Raw genomic sequence first — 12,013 nt, 5'->3', positions numbered from 1 at the left:
GGGCGAAGGAGTCCTTGTCCCTTCTCGCCACTAGATGACAGTAGGGGCTCAGCGGATCGACCGCGGAACTCAGTCCCGCGCGGACCTCACTTCTGGACGGAGGGAGCCCTTCCTCCACAGAGGGGAGCCCCAGAGGCCGGAACTTGAATTGCATGTCGTTCACCCGGGATTCCTATGGTGAGAAATGCTTTCTTTGAAAGTATAAGGATCTCTGGGCAGGGAAATCACAGAAGGTGGCAAAGCTTTAAAAATGTCTCCTTCTAAATATTGTATTTTGGGGGCTGGGGATGTAGCCTAGTGGGTGAATGCTTGCCTTATATACATGAGGCCCTGGGTTCGAGTCCTCAGCACTACATATATAGAAAAGGCCAGAAGTGGCGCTGTGGCTCAAGTGGTAGAGTGCTAGCCTTGAGCAAAAAGAAGCCAAGGACAGTGCACAGGCCCTGAGTCCCAAGCCCCAGGACTGGCAAAATAATAAGTAAATAAATATTGTATGGGGGGGGGGAAGCAATTAGAGCTAATGCTTATTCTGTTCCTTAAATTTTAATATTCAGATTTTTTCCTCCAACGTATATATCATATTTGTTGCTAGAAAAAGTAGAGAGAAGGGAGGTTAGGAATAGGGAAATCAGGTCCTGGGGAGAATGTGAGGAGACAGGAGGAGAAAGAATTAACAGCAGAGCAATAGATTTTTCTAGGATATGAGAAAATAAGGTACAAGCATGAAAATAGCCTTGGGATGGAGGAGAGAACTTTTCTTTTTCTGTTTTTTTTTTGTCATTATAAACCTCATTTTTTTCTAACACTGTTTAGAAAGTTGTTGTGTTTTTTTTTCCAGAAGTGATATGCTTCTCTTTTGATTTCCAGAACAGTACTGTCCAAATGAATTTTCTGCTATGTAGGAAGCTTCACAGCTGTTCTGTTCAATATAGTAGACATAAAGTTATTGCACAATTGACATGCCTGCTGTGACTGAGGAGCTGAATTTTTAATTAATTCAGAGTTAACTCATCATAGGTGGGTAGTACCAATGGTATTGGACTTTAGAATCTTAGATGATTAAAATATAGTTCTTGCTATGCCTAGTGTTTTCTTTTTCTGTTTTTCTTGGTCAGTCATGGGGCTTGAACTATGGGCCTGGGCACTGTCCCTCAGCTCTTCAGTTCAAGACTAGTATTCTACTATTTGAGCCACAGTGCCACTCCTGGTTTTCTGGTGGTTTATTGGAAATAAGAGTCTCATGGACTTTCCTTCCCAGGCTGGCTTTGAACCATGATTCTCAGATCTCAGCCTCCTGAGTAGCTAGGATCACAGGTGTGAGCTACTGGTACCTGGCTCCTAGTGCTTTATTGTCTCTACAGTTCTTACAGCTTTATAATTTCAGTTCTTTGGTTTGGGGATATGAGTTTGTTTGTTTGTTTGTTTATACCAGTCCTGGGCCTTGGACTCCGGGCCTGAACACTGTGCCTGGCTTCTTTTTGTTCAAGGCTAGCACTCTACCACTTGAGCCACAGTGCCATTTCTGGCCATTTTCTATATATGTGGTGCTGGGGAATCGAGCCCAGGGCTTCATGTATATGAGGCAAACACTCTTGACACTAGGCCATATTCCCAGCCCCTGGGGATATGAGTTAAAATTTGTTAAGAATTATCTGAAATCTAGTACACTTATTTAAAATCTCTCCAGTGCCTCCTTTTCGAAACAGATCACTTAGGCAGATATTTTAAGATACCTGAACTTGCTCATATTCTCTGGAAAGACCTTGATTTTCTAATATTTGTAAGTTAATGGCTAGTGTATCTCTGTATTATAAATTTCTCAAGTATTTTTATGTGATTGGGTAATAGATTGCTGCTATGAAATATAAGGATATTTGTGTTTGGTACTAAAACTTTCTTCTACCCAATAGTAATTTGTTTACACTTTAAAAGGAGAAAACAGATAATTCAAAATATATGAATTTACTAGAATATAAGCTATGTAAAACAGAAGGTTTGTCTACTAATTTTGTTTACTAATATATTCCCCTTCCCAGAATAGTTCACAGAACATATTAGATGTTATATTTAACATTTAGGAAGTATATTGTAGATTTTGTTGTTGTTGTTGAACTCTAGATTTAACTTTTAGGACCATAGTTTTTATTTCAGGATTGCAGTTCTTTCTATAGAATATCTACATGTGATCAGAGACAATTTCATATTTCAAAGTTTAGAATTTAAACTGTAACCATTTAGTGATGTTATTCTTGAATTCATTAATGCTGGCAGAATAGTCTGATAATTAATCAATTAATTAAGTAAAAGTAAGAGAGGGTTGAGTGACAAGGAAATACTATTTCAGAACTACCTGAGCTACTTTTGATTTTTTAGTATTTTAAAGAGCTGGGGATCAGTCTCGCTGGTAGAGTGCTTGCCAACATGTGCAAGGCCCTGGGTTTGATTCTCAGCACTGTTTATAAGTTTCCAAAATGGGAACCAGTGGTTCATACCTGTATTCCTAGCTACTTAAGAGGCTAAGACAGAAGATTATAGCCAGAAGTAGAAAAGTATATGTGATTCCATTCCAAAATAACCAGCAAAAGTCAGGTTTGGAAGCATGTTTCACTAGCTGAGGAACAAAGCTTTTGGGTTCAAATCCCATTACTACCACCCCCCGAAAAAAGTATCCAATTTTAATACATAAATGTTTTTGAGAAGCCAGATTGCTGGTGGCTCACACCTGTAACCCTATCTACTCAAGAAGCAGAGATCTGAGGATCACAATTCAAAGGCAGCCTGGGCAAGAAAGTCTATGAGACTTTTAGTTCCAATTAGTCAGCAAAAAGCCAGAAGTGGAACTGTAGTTCTAGTGATAAAACACTAGCCTTGAGTACAAAGGCTGAAGGACAGTTCCTAGGCCCTGAGTTCAAGCCCCAAGGCCAGAATAAAAGAATTTTTAAAAAGTTTTTTTTCCTTTTTTTTCTCTTGTTACAGTTGGATGAGATATTATTTGTATGATCACTTACATGTTAATAGGAATATTTGTAATACAGTGTAGGATAAATGGACTAAGTCAGGCTTTTCTTCACCATAGCTTCTGGAGGGCTTTGAGCCTGTACTTTTCAAGGACTGGGACTCAGCTATTTCAGCATGTCCACATAATCTTGCTTCGCATAAGCAAATGCTGTCTTAGCTAACTCTGCAGCAGCCTTGAGACTAAGTGTGCATATGCAGCCTTCTGTGATCATCCTTGTCCAGATGCCACTTTTGTCTAGAGAGGGTATAAATGGGCACCACTGAGTGATGGACACAGAGTACAGTGGGGTGATACTACTTTTAGACAGTGTGCTGCCACTGAAGGACATAGGAGCTGAAGTTATACTGATGGACAGATGGAAACTGTGAAAAGAATGAAGCTGGTGCTCTGTCTAGAGTCTGGTAGTCTACACCAGGATGGGCAATGAGGAGTGTGTAGTTATGCTAGAGGCTATAGCTTTGTTACACCCATGAATCAGTAGATAAAGAGCTTTGAATTAGGCATGACCATTATCCCTACTGTGCCCTATATTTTCTTCTGCCTATCTTGTTAGAGTTTACCTAAAGCTGAGAACCTGTACAACATACATACAGAATCTCAATTCTTTTGAGATACAGTACTAAAACCTAAAGATAATTTTGAGGACAGAGTATGAATTTGTTTACACATGTCATGCAGGAATTCCCTTTGGGTAGTTTATATTTATTTTAATTATTACATATTTCTTATATAAAGAATCCTTTCACTCCGCAAGTCTGTTAGCAGAACTCAAAACCTGTTTTGGGAGACTGATAATTCTATTTATCTCTCTACTGTCTAAATAAATATTTATAATTCATATTAATATAAACATTTGTAGTTCTCTCAAGTGTATACATTTTAGGATTTTAACCTAGAACTATCATCTGTTGATTACTTTTGTCATCTCTATTCATAAGCAATTGTGAAGTTAAAGTATAGATTCAAAATATAATGTACTAGTAGGCAAATAAGAATAGTTTTTTTGCCAGTCCTAGGGCTTGAACTCAGGGCCTGAGCACTGGCTTCTTTTTGCACAAGGCTAGCACTCTACCACTTGAGAGACAGTACCTGCTTCCAGCTTTTTTTGTTTATGTGGTACTGAGGAATCGAACCCAAGGCTTCATGCATGCTAGGCAAGCGCTGTACCACTAAGCCACCTTCCCAGCTCAAATAACAAGAATTTTTACTTTATTTTGATAGGGCAGCATCCTAAAAGTAACATGAAATAAAATGGCTTATTTATATGGCTATTCCTCATAGCCTGCTGCCCAAATCTACATGGAAATTATTATTATTTTATACATTGCGAATTGAACAGTCTTTAGTACATTTGGGAAAATAAAAGTAATAATTTGACTGGGTGCTGATGGCTCATACCTATAATCCTAGCTACTCAGGAGATAGAGATCTGAAGATTGTGGTTTGAAGCCAGCCCAGGCAGGAAAGTCCATAAGACTCTTATTTCTAGCTAACCACAAAAAATCCAGTCTGGAGCTGTGGCTTAAGTGGTAGAGTGCTAGCCCTGAGCAAACAAAGCTTAGGGATAGCACCCATGGCCTGAGCTTAAACCCTAGGTCCAGGCTGTGCGTGTGTGCATGCACACACATGCATGTGCGCGCGCGCACACACACACACACACACACACACACACACACACCCCTAAGGATGCCTAGCCCCGGAATTTATTTCATATTACTTGAATTCTCACTTTTTTCCCCTTTCCCTTCTTCTTCCTTGTTCTTTCCTCTACCTTCTGTTCATCTTTCTTTGTCTCCCCCTCTGCATGTGTAGTACAATCTGCCTTGAACTTATGATCTTCCTGCCTATACCTACAAATTGCTAGGATTACTGGCATGAACCAACTACTCTGTTTGTCTCCTCTTTTTAAACATATCAGATATTCTAACATTTTAAATGCAGTTCCTATAACTAGTGTTCTTGGTAACAAGCCTAACTCCAAACCCTGCATGTTAGGTTGGGCCACTTGCTCTAATGCACCAAATAAAGAGAAAAGAAACTATGAAGGTCAGAGGAAGATGTATTATATATGTGGCAAAGCCATGCCAAGGAAGAGGCAGAATAAGCATTTCAGATCATCTTTGTGAGGTAGACCTGAGTTATAGCTGTAAAGAGAGGAAGAATTTGGGCTAGACTGAGAGATCTTCAATGAGGTAACAACTAGGAAGTAGTCACAGGTATGATCCAGTTGCTCCTCTCTCAGTATTGGCCAGGTGGGACCTGGTCACAATAAGAAAGCCATAGTTGCCTGAGGAGTAGCTTGACTTCCATCACAGGATGTTTATTCATTAGTGCTATCCTCCTGAGATTTCCAGGGTGGTGTCAAGATGACTGCTGAGGCCAAAGCAGATATAAAATGGAGGCAGGGATGTAAAAATTTTTATACTACTTCCAATTAACTTGTGAACTAAGGAGTCAGTGCTTTCCAGAAAAGGCAGTTTTTAAATTCCTGTTATATTCCTACAGGTAATCTTCAGAAGAACATACTATGTGACATGAAAATTATCTGTCCGTATGGGAAATGACTTATCATTTCATAGAAGTACTTTTCTTTTCTTTTTTTTCCTGTCAGTAATGAAGCTTGAACTCTGGGCTTGGCCACTGTTCCTAAGCTTTTTTGCTTGGAGTACTTTGTTTTGTTTGGGGTTCTTTGGTTTTTGGTTTTTTGAGATGGGGTCTTGCTTACATAGCCTCAGCTGGATTTCAATTCAAGATCTTCCTGCCTATAACCTCCCCAGTGCTGGGATTACAGGCATTTACCATTAGATTTTTCAAGAAGTAGTTTCCTGTAAAGTTACTGGGAACTTTCTTTCCTAGAGTGGACAGTCCTGAGCTGCTGCATATTATGTTTCTTATCACAGTTTAGGAGGGCAATGTCTGTTTCCTCAAGATGCTGTGATAACTAGGTGTTGCAGTGTTTGTGTAAAGCAAAGAAATAACTCAAAAGCAACCAAAATCTAGTGGACTTGCTTTAAGGAAAAGGGCAAAGTCTTTTCCTGCCCTACACTTTTAAATCTTCCTGTTCCCACCCACTGCAAAACTTTGAAACAATAGCATTCTTATTGCCAGCCATAAGAATGGCAGCTTTATATTTACTCTTAAGAGTGAAGTTTTGCTTCCTTAATAACTCTTAAGTCTCTACCTTCCTCTGATTTGTACTGGATGGATAAGAATAATACCTGCTTGTTTTCCTAGTGGGGATACACATTAACACAATCAATCTCCCCTCCCTTAAATGTCCTTTTTGAAAAGTATTAGGGCAACCAGATAAATGCTTTTATACTGAGGGAGATCTTTAAGCAGTGTTAGTGCTTCATGAATTTCTCTAGATTAGTCCTGATTCCTCATTATAACAAGGCAGAAACATTGAAATCTTCATATAGGAATAATAATAATAAGCTTACAAATTCACTGGATTTAGTTATTGCATATAAAATGTTCCACCCACTATTTCTTACTATAATCTAATGGCACCACTATCATTTGCCTTACATTTCTGTGTCTGTGTGTGTGTCAGAGTGGGACTTGAACTCAGGGTCTGGGTGCTGTCCCTGAGCTCTTTTGCTCTAAGTTAGTGATCTACCACTTTGAGATTTTCTGGTCATTAATCAGAGATAAGAGTCTCATGAACTTTCCTGTCCAGGCTGGCTTTGAATTGCAATCCTCAGATCTCAGCCTCCTAAGTGGCAAGGATTCTAGGTGTGAGCCATTTTCGCCTTGCTCGTTTGCCTTACATTTCTACATTACAAGGAAGTGAAAAGTAGCTGCGTGCCAGTTCCTTTTATAGGCTCATGCCTATAATCCTAGCTACTCAGAAGGCTGAAATGTGAGAATTGAGATTCTAAACCAACCCTGGCAGACAAATCTGAGAAACTCTTATCTGCAATTGATGGGCAAAAGCTAGATTTGGAAACATGGCTCAAATGGTAGAGCACCAAGCTATAAACAAAAAAGCCAAGCAAAACAGAAGGGAAAAGGGATAGGACAAAGAATCTTAAGTATAATTACTGGATCATCAGAAATGTTAAAGCATATAAAAACAAGAGAGGAAATAGCTGAAAGAATAAAACGTGACAAATAAAGGAACTAAGTAGAGAAATTATGATTACTAGGAGCTAACATATAATCAGAATGTAGTTTTTAGCGGGGAATTAGTAGTAAGAAAGTAATTATAAATAAGTACATTATTTATTTGTATCTAATGTGACTGTAAGAAAGATCTGTGCTAATAAATATTTATGTCATTATCTTAATCAAAAAGCAGCAAAAAAGCTGGGCACCAGTGGCTCATGCCTTTGATCCTAACTACTCAGCAATGATAGCAATGATAATAAGATTAAGAATAAAAGCCAAGTAACAAACAGTACAAGAAATGTATCCAATGCCTAATTATGAAACTGTAACCTCTCTGTACATCAGTTTGATAATAAAAATTTGAAAAAAAAAGTTAATGGAAAAAAAAAGAATAAAAGCCAATAGTGGAGACACTGAAGGTAGGAAGCATATTAACTTCCTCTTTCCTTTGGCCCCTGCTCCTGGCCCAATAGCCATTAGACTCTCAGACAGTGTTTGCTAATCTAGATTGACTCAAATATCTGTCCTCTTGTAATGGGAGGCCCAGAGGGCACATCAAGTGCTGGCAGGCATCCCTGGCAGTGCCTGCCTCTGTGCTTAGTGCATGGATGATGGATCTGTCATTGCCCATGAGGATGAGAGGCTGGCCTGCTTCCAGCACTCATGGCTGGAGGCCCAATTGTGATCCTTTTTCTTTGTTCCCATGCTGGTGTCTATATCTAGAGGGATTGGTCCAGCCTCATATACCTTTGGTCCAGACACACCTGGGGAAGCTAGCAGGTTACCTTAGCAACATCCCCAGGTTGCTGTACTGTCTCAGAGTACCAGCCATAGCATTGGCTCTGACTTTGCACTAGAGGAAAACTGGCTTTGTATTCAGATATGAAAAGACTGCTTTAGTGTTGGCATTTGAGAGCTGAAGGATGGAGCCATTTCTGGGCTAGGTCTTGCTCTTCTTGAAATGGACCATACATGTGAATCCAGGACAAGCCCTATCTAGTGGTGGCTACCAGAGGTGCCCAGGCTTTGTCGAGCTAAGGAGCATGGGTAGGTAGATGGCCCTGGGCAACATGGATCCACTCTAGGGCACTGCACCAGCAGACTGTGAACTAGCCAGGCAAGAATGCAATTAGCTTCATTTAAGTAGTCTACTTCTTGCTCAGTCTGGCTTTGGACCATGAATCTCAAATCACAGCCTCCTGAGTAGTTAGGATTATAGGTGTGAGCCAGTACCTGGCTGAGCTGTTATGGTTTGTTTTCATTTTGTCAACAAAGAAAAAAAAGAAACCCAGGGATAACACTCAGGCCCTGATTTCAAGCCCAGCACCAGCAAAAAAATAAGTAAATAAATAAATATCAGTTAAACAAAATAGTGTCATTACTGAGTGTGTTTAGAAATGAGAGTTCTCATCTATGATCATCTATTAATTCCTCACCCCAGGGCAACCTTTGTAATTACATTGCATCACCATATTTTTGTTTTCTTTTGATTTTCACAAAAGCTTTCATTTTGTTTGCTTTCTTGCTGTTGTTTTTTTTTTTTTAATTTTTTGGAGACATGATCTCATTATATAGGCTAGGTCTTCTGCCTCAGTCTTGGTCTTGTTACTATGCCCAGTTCACAATAGTTTGTGTCAGTAGAGTGCGAAAGCAGCTTTATAAAGGAGCCTGCTTTCTCAGCTTCTCCTGCTGAGGACTTACCTAAAGATAATAATGATCATAACCAGAAGTAGAACAGAAGTCTCCTCTCATTTAGAATTTCTCTTTCAACTTTTCCCCCTCTTTCTTTTTCAACTTCTTTAATGCTAGGTTAACTTTTCCAAGGAGTTTTCCAATTTCCTTGGTTTTAGGTTAACATAAGAGCATAGGATAATATTTTTATAGTCAAGCTGCTTTTAGAGAATTTAAATATTGAAACTTTGAAATGTGTGAATGTAGATGAACTGGCTATTTTCTGTTTAGTGTCCACCCTTCTCTACCCTGCTCTGTCCTGAGAGGCCTGTCACAGTGAAGTAGTTCACTGTGGGTTCCTGGTTCAGGTTCAGCAGCAGGTTAAAGGGGCTGAAGGAAAATGATGGCCCATGCCTTATGCATGGTAGTGGGTCTGTCTTTCAAAGACACCTGTCATTCTCTTCCTAAGGACTAGCTGTAGAAACATGTTCAGCCCATGCACAGGGTAAGTAAGAGGGACTGGACAGTTGCTATCTTCAAGGAATGCATCTTATCCAGTGATGTACAGGAGTGGGTAGATGAATTCCTACACTACTGCTTCCTTTTGTTGGGACATCTATGAACTGTATTCTACACCATCTCCCGGAGGTCTTTGTCAAGACTGAACCCCAGTTGTACTCAGTGTGATTTGCATTTTGTGCTGACCTTCTTTCCTGCTCAGTTTCATGTACCCACATCTCTTCCAATATCTCCTAGTCCATGAGCTTGGTGCTAACAAGAATAACAAGGGCAGGGTCTTCAAGGAAAGAAAATGAAAGTTTATTGATTTGCAGGGAAATTAAGATCTACAGAGAATTTAAGGGAAAACAAGGTATGTCAGATGGCTGAAAATTAGATCTTCTAGTAAAAAGATGAGAGTAAGAAAAATAATGAATTATTCTCTTAGCCACAGAGTGCTACTTCAAATATTGAAAGTCTTTGAGACATAATGTGAGATAAATACTTGAAAACAACACAACTTAGGCCAGCAACGATCAAAATGCAATTGCCAGTTAATGGCAACAAAATCACTGGAGTTGCCTATGGATTGCTCTTCAGGATCCTAGCTATTAGCAAAAGGCTATTCTGGCCCTGATTCTGCTCTTCGTGCAAGTTCACTGTAGTACAGATAGGACGACACAACTTGTGTGTGTGTGTGTGTGTGTGTGTGTGTGTGTGTGTGTATGTATGTATGTATGGGGCTTGAACTTGGGACCTCATGCTCTTGCTTACTTGGCCTTTCTGCTGATGGCTGGTGCTTTATCAGTTGAGCCTCTCCTCCATTTCTGGCCTTTTATTCATTAATTATCAGATTTGTCTGCCTGGACTGGCTTCCAACCTAGATCCTCAGATCTCAGCCTCTTGTGCCCAGCTTCTACCTCTGTCTCTTCCTCCTCCTCCTCCTTCTGTTCCTTCTTTTTTGTGCTGGTCCTGGGTCTTGAACTCAGGGCCTGAACACTGTCCCTGAGCTGTTCTGCTTGAGGCTAGTGCTCTACCACTTATGTTCCACTTTTTTTACTTTGGCATTTTTAATTGGAAATAAGAGTCTCATGGACTTCATTGCCCCGGCTGGCTTTGAATTGTGATTCTCAAGATGTCTGGGTAGTTAGGATTTATAAGAGTGAGTCTCAGCTGGGAATATGGCCTAGTGGTAGAGTGCTCATCTCGTATACATGAAGCCCTGGGTTTGATTCCTCAGCACCACATATATAGAAAAAGCTGGAAGTGGTGCTGTGGCTCAAGTGGCAAGAGTGCTAGTCTTAAGCAAAAAAGAAGCCAGGGACAGTGCTCAGGCCCTGAGTCCAAGCCCCAGGACTAGCAACAAAAACAAACAAAAGCAAAGAGTCAGTCTCTGGACTCTAGGCTACCTGATATACTTCATTTATTATCTCAGGCATTACTGTGACTGTACTTATACTAGTTGTAGCAGAAATAAAAAAGTCTTCCCTATTCATTGTGAAGTTTTAGTGAGGATTTATTTTAGTATAATAGGGTTAAAGTAAGGAGAAATAGAAAAAGAGAAATAGTTCCTGCTCCCTATGCAGGAAATGGGAGCTAAAGATTCCAAATGTTTTCTTTTTATGCATCAATAAAATTTGAAGGAAGTGCTGAGATGGCTTTACACTCTCAAGTGCATTGGTTAAAAAATCCTGGTTTAGATGAATATTGAACAGGCCTTCCCCTCTGGAACTTCACTTCTGCTTTGAAATAGAAGATAGGCTGAGAAGTGAAGAGAAGTTGTGGGTGAGAAGAAATGATAACAGTGAATCACAGGATACTTTGGCAAGATGTTAATTATTGTTAATTCCTGGCTCATTGTTCAAATTGCCTAAAATACAAAGTTAATAGGTAAGAGTAAAGAGTTACCCTTGAGGGTCAGGAAAGAGCAGAAATTCTAGGACACTGGGGAGAGGATGGAGGTTGGTGTGGGTCTGTGTGTAGTGGGAACCCTTGACTGTCCAGTGGTCTTATCCTAGTGGTGGTGTCTTGGAAAGGAAAGCTGCTTGGTGTTTTAGCAATGTTCCACCCTCAGCAGCAGGGCTTCCTGTTGAGGCACAGCCCTCCACAACCCCTCCCATCCCCATATGCTGAAAAACAACTATTAAACAATAGGAATTGTCACATACTTAGGACTGGATCAGAACATTTCAAAATGTTGAGACATTTATGTGACCAATTCATATGCTGGAAAGTTCTACTTGAGAATGTATGCTTATCTAACATTTTCTCCTAAATTTTGATTAAGACGTTTGCTATTTAGTAGAAATATATAAAATGTGTGAAGAGCTGGGAATGTGGCTCAGTGGTAGAATGCTTGCCTTGCATGCATGAAGCCCTGGGTTCGATTCCTCAGCACTACTTAAACAGAAAAAGCCAGAAGTGGTACTGTGGTTCAAGTGGTAGAGTGCTAGCCTTGAGCAAAAAAGAAGCTAGGGACAGGCTCAGGCCCTGAGTCCAAGACTCAGGACCGGCAAAAAACAAACAAACAAACAAAAACTTAAAATGTGTGAAGAAAAGATTTATAATTTCACTTCTGCAACCATTTCCCCTCCATGTTGCTCCTTCAAAGAATTGTTCCCAGTCCTTTCATGCTCATATGTGAGGTGCACATGTTCATTTTATTTTTTAAAAAGATAGCACCAGTATTATACTAATTACAGTTCTATCTAT

At 39.9% G+C, this 12,013-nt stretch overlaps 1 protein-coding gene across 1 annotated transcript in view; it reads left to right on the top strand.

Annotated features, from left to right (window-relative positions):
• The first annotated feature begins 71 nt into the window (after positions 1-71).
• Entpd1 (ectonucleoside triphosphate diphosphohydrolase 1) overlaps positions 72-12,013 on the top strand; it is an 85,372-nt gene continuing 73,430 nt past the window's right edge. The window contains exon 1 of the mRNA XM_048338591.1: positions 72-177. Coding sequence (XP_048194548.1) covers positions 153-177 — 25 coding nt within the window. The 5' untranslated portion in view covers positions 72-152. The remainder of the gene's footprint in view (positions 178-12,013) is intronic.

This window comes from Perognathus longimembris, chromosome 2, assembly GCF_023159225.1.
Source record: "Perognathus longimembris pacificus isolate PPM17 chromosome 2, ASM2315922v1, whole genome shotgun sequence".
NCBI lineage: Eukaryota > Metazoa > Chordata > Mammalia > Rodentia > Heteromyidae > Perognathus > Perognathus longimembris.
The sequence above is the reverse complement of the archived record's forward strand: the minus strand, read 5'-3'. Positions and strand labels throughout refer to the sequence as shown.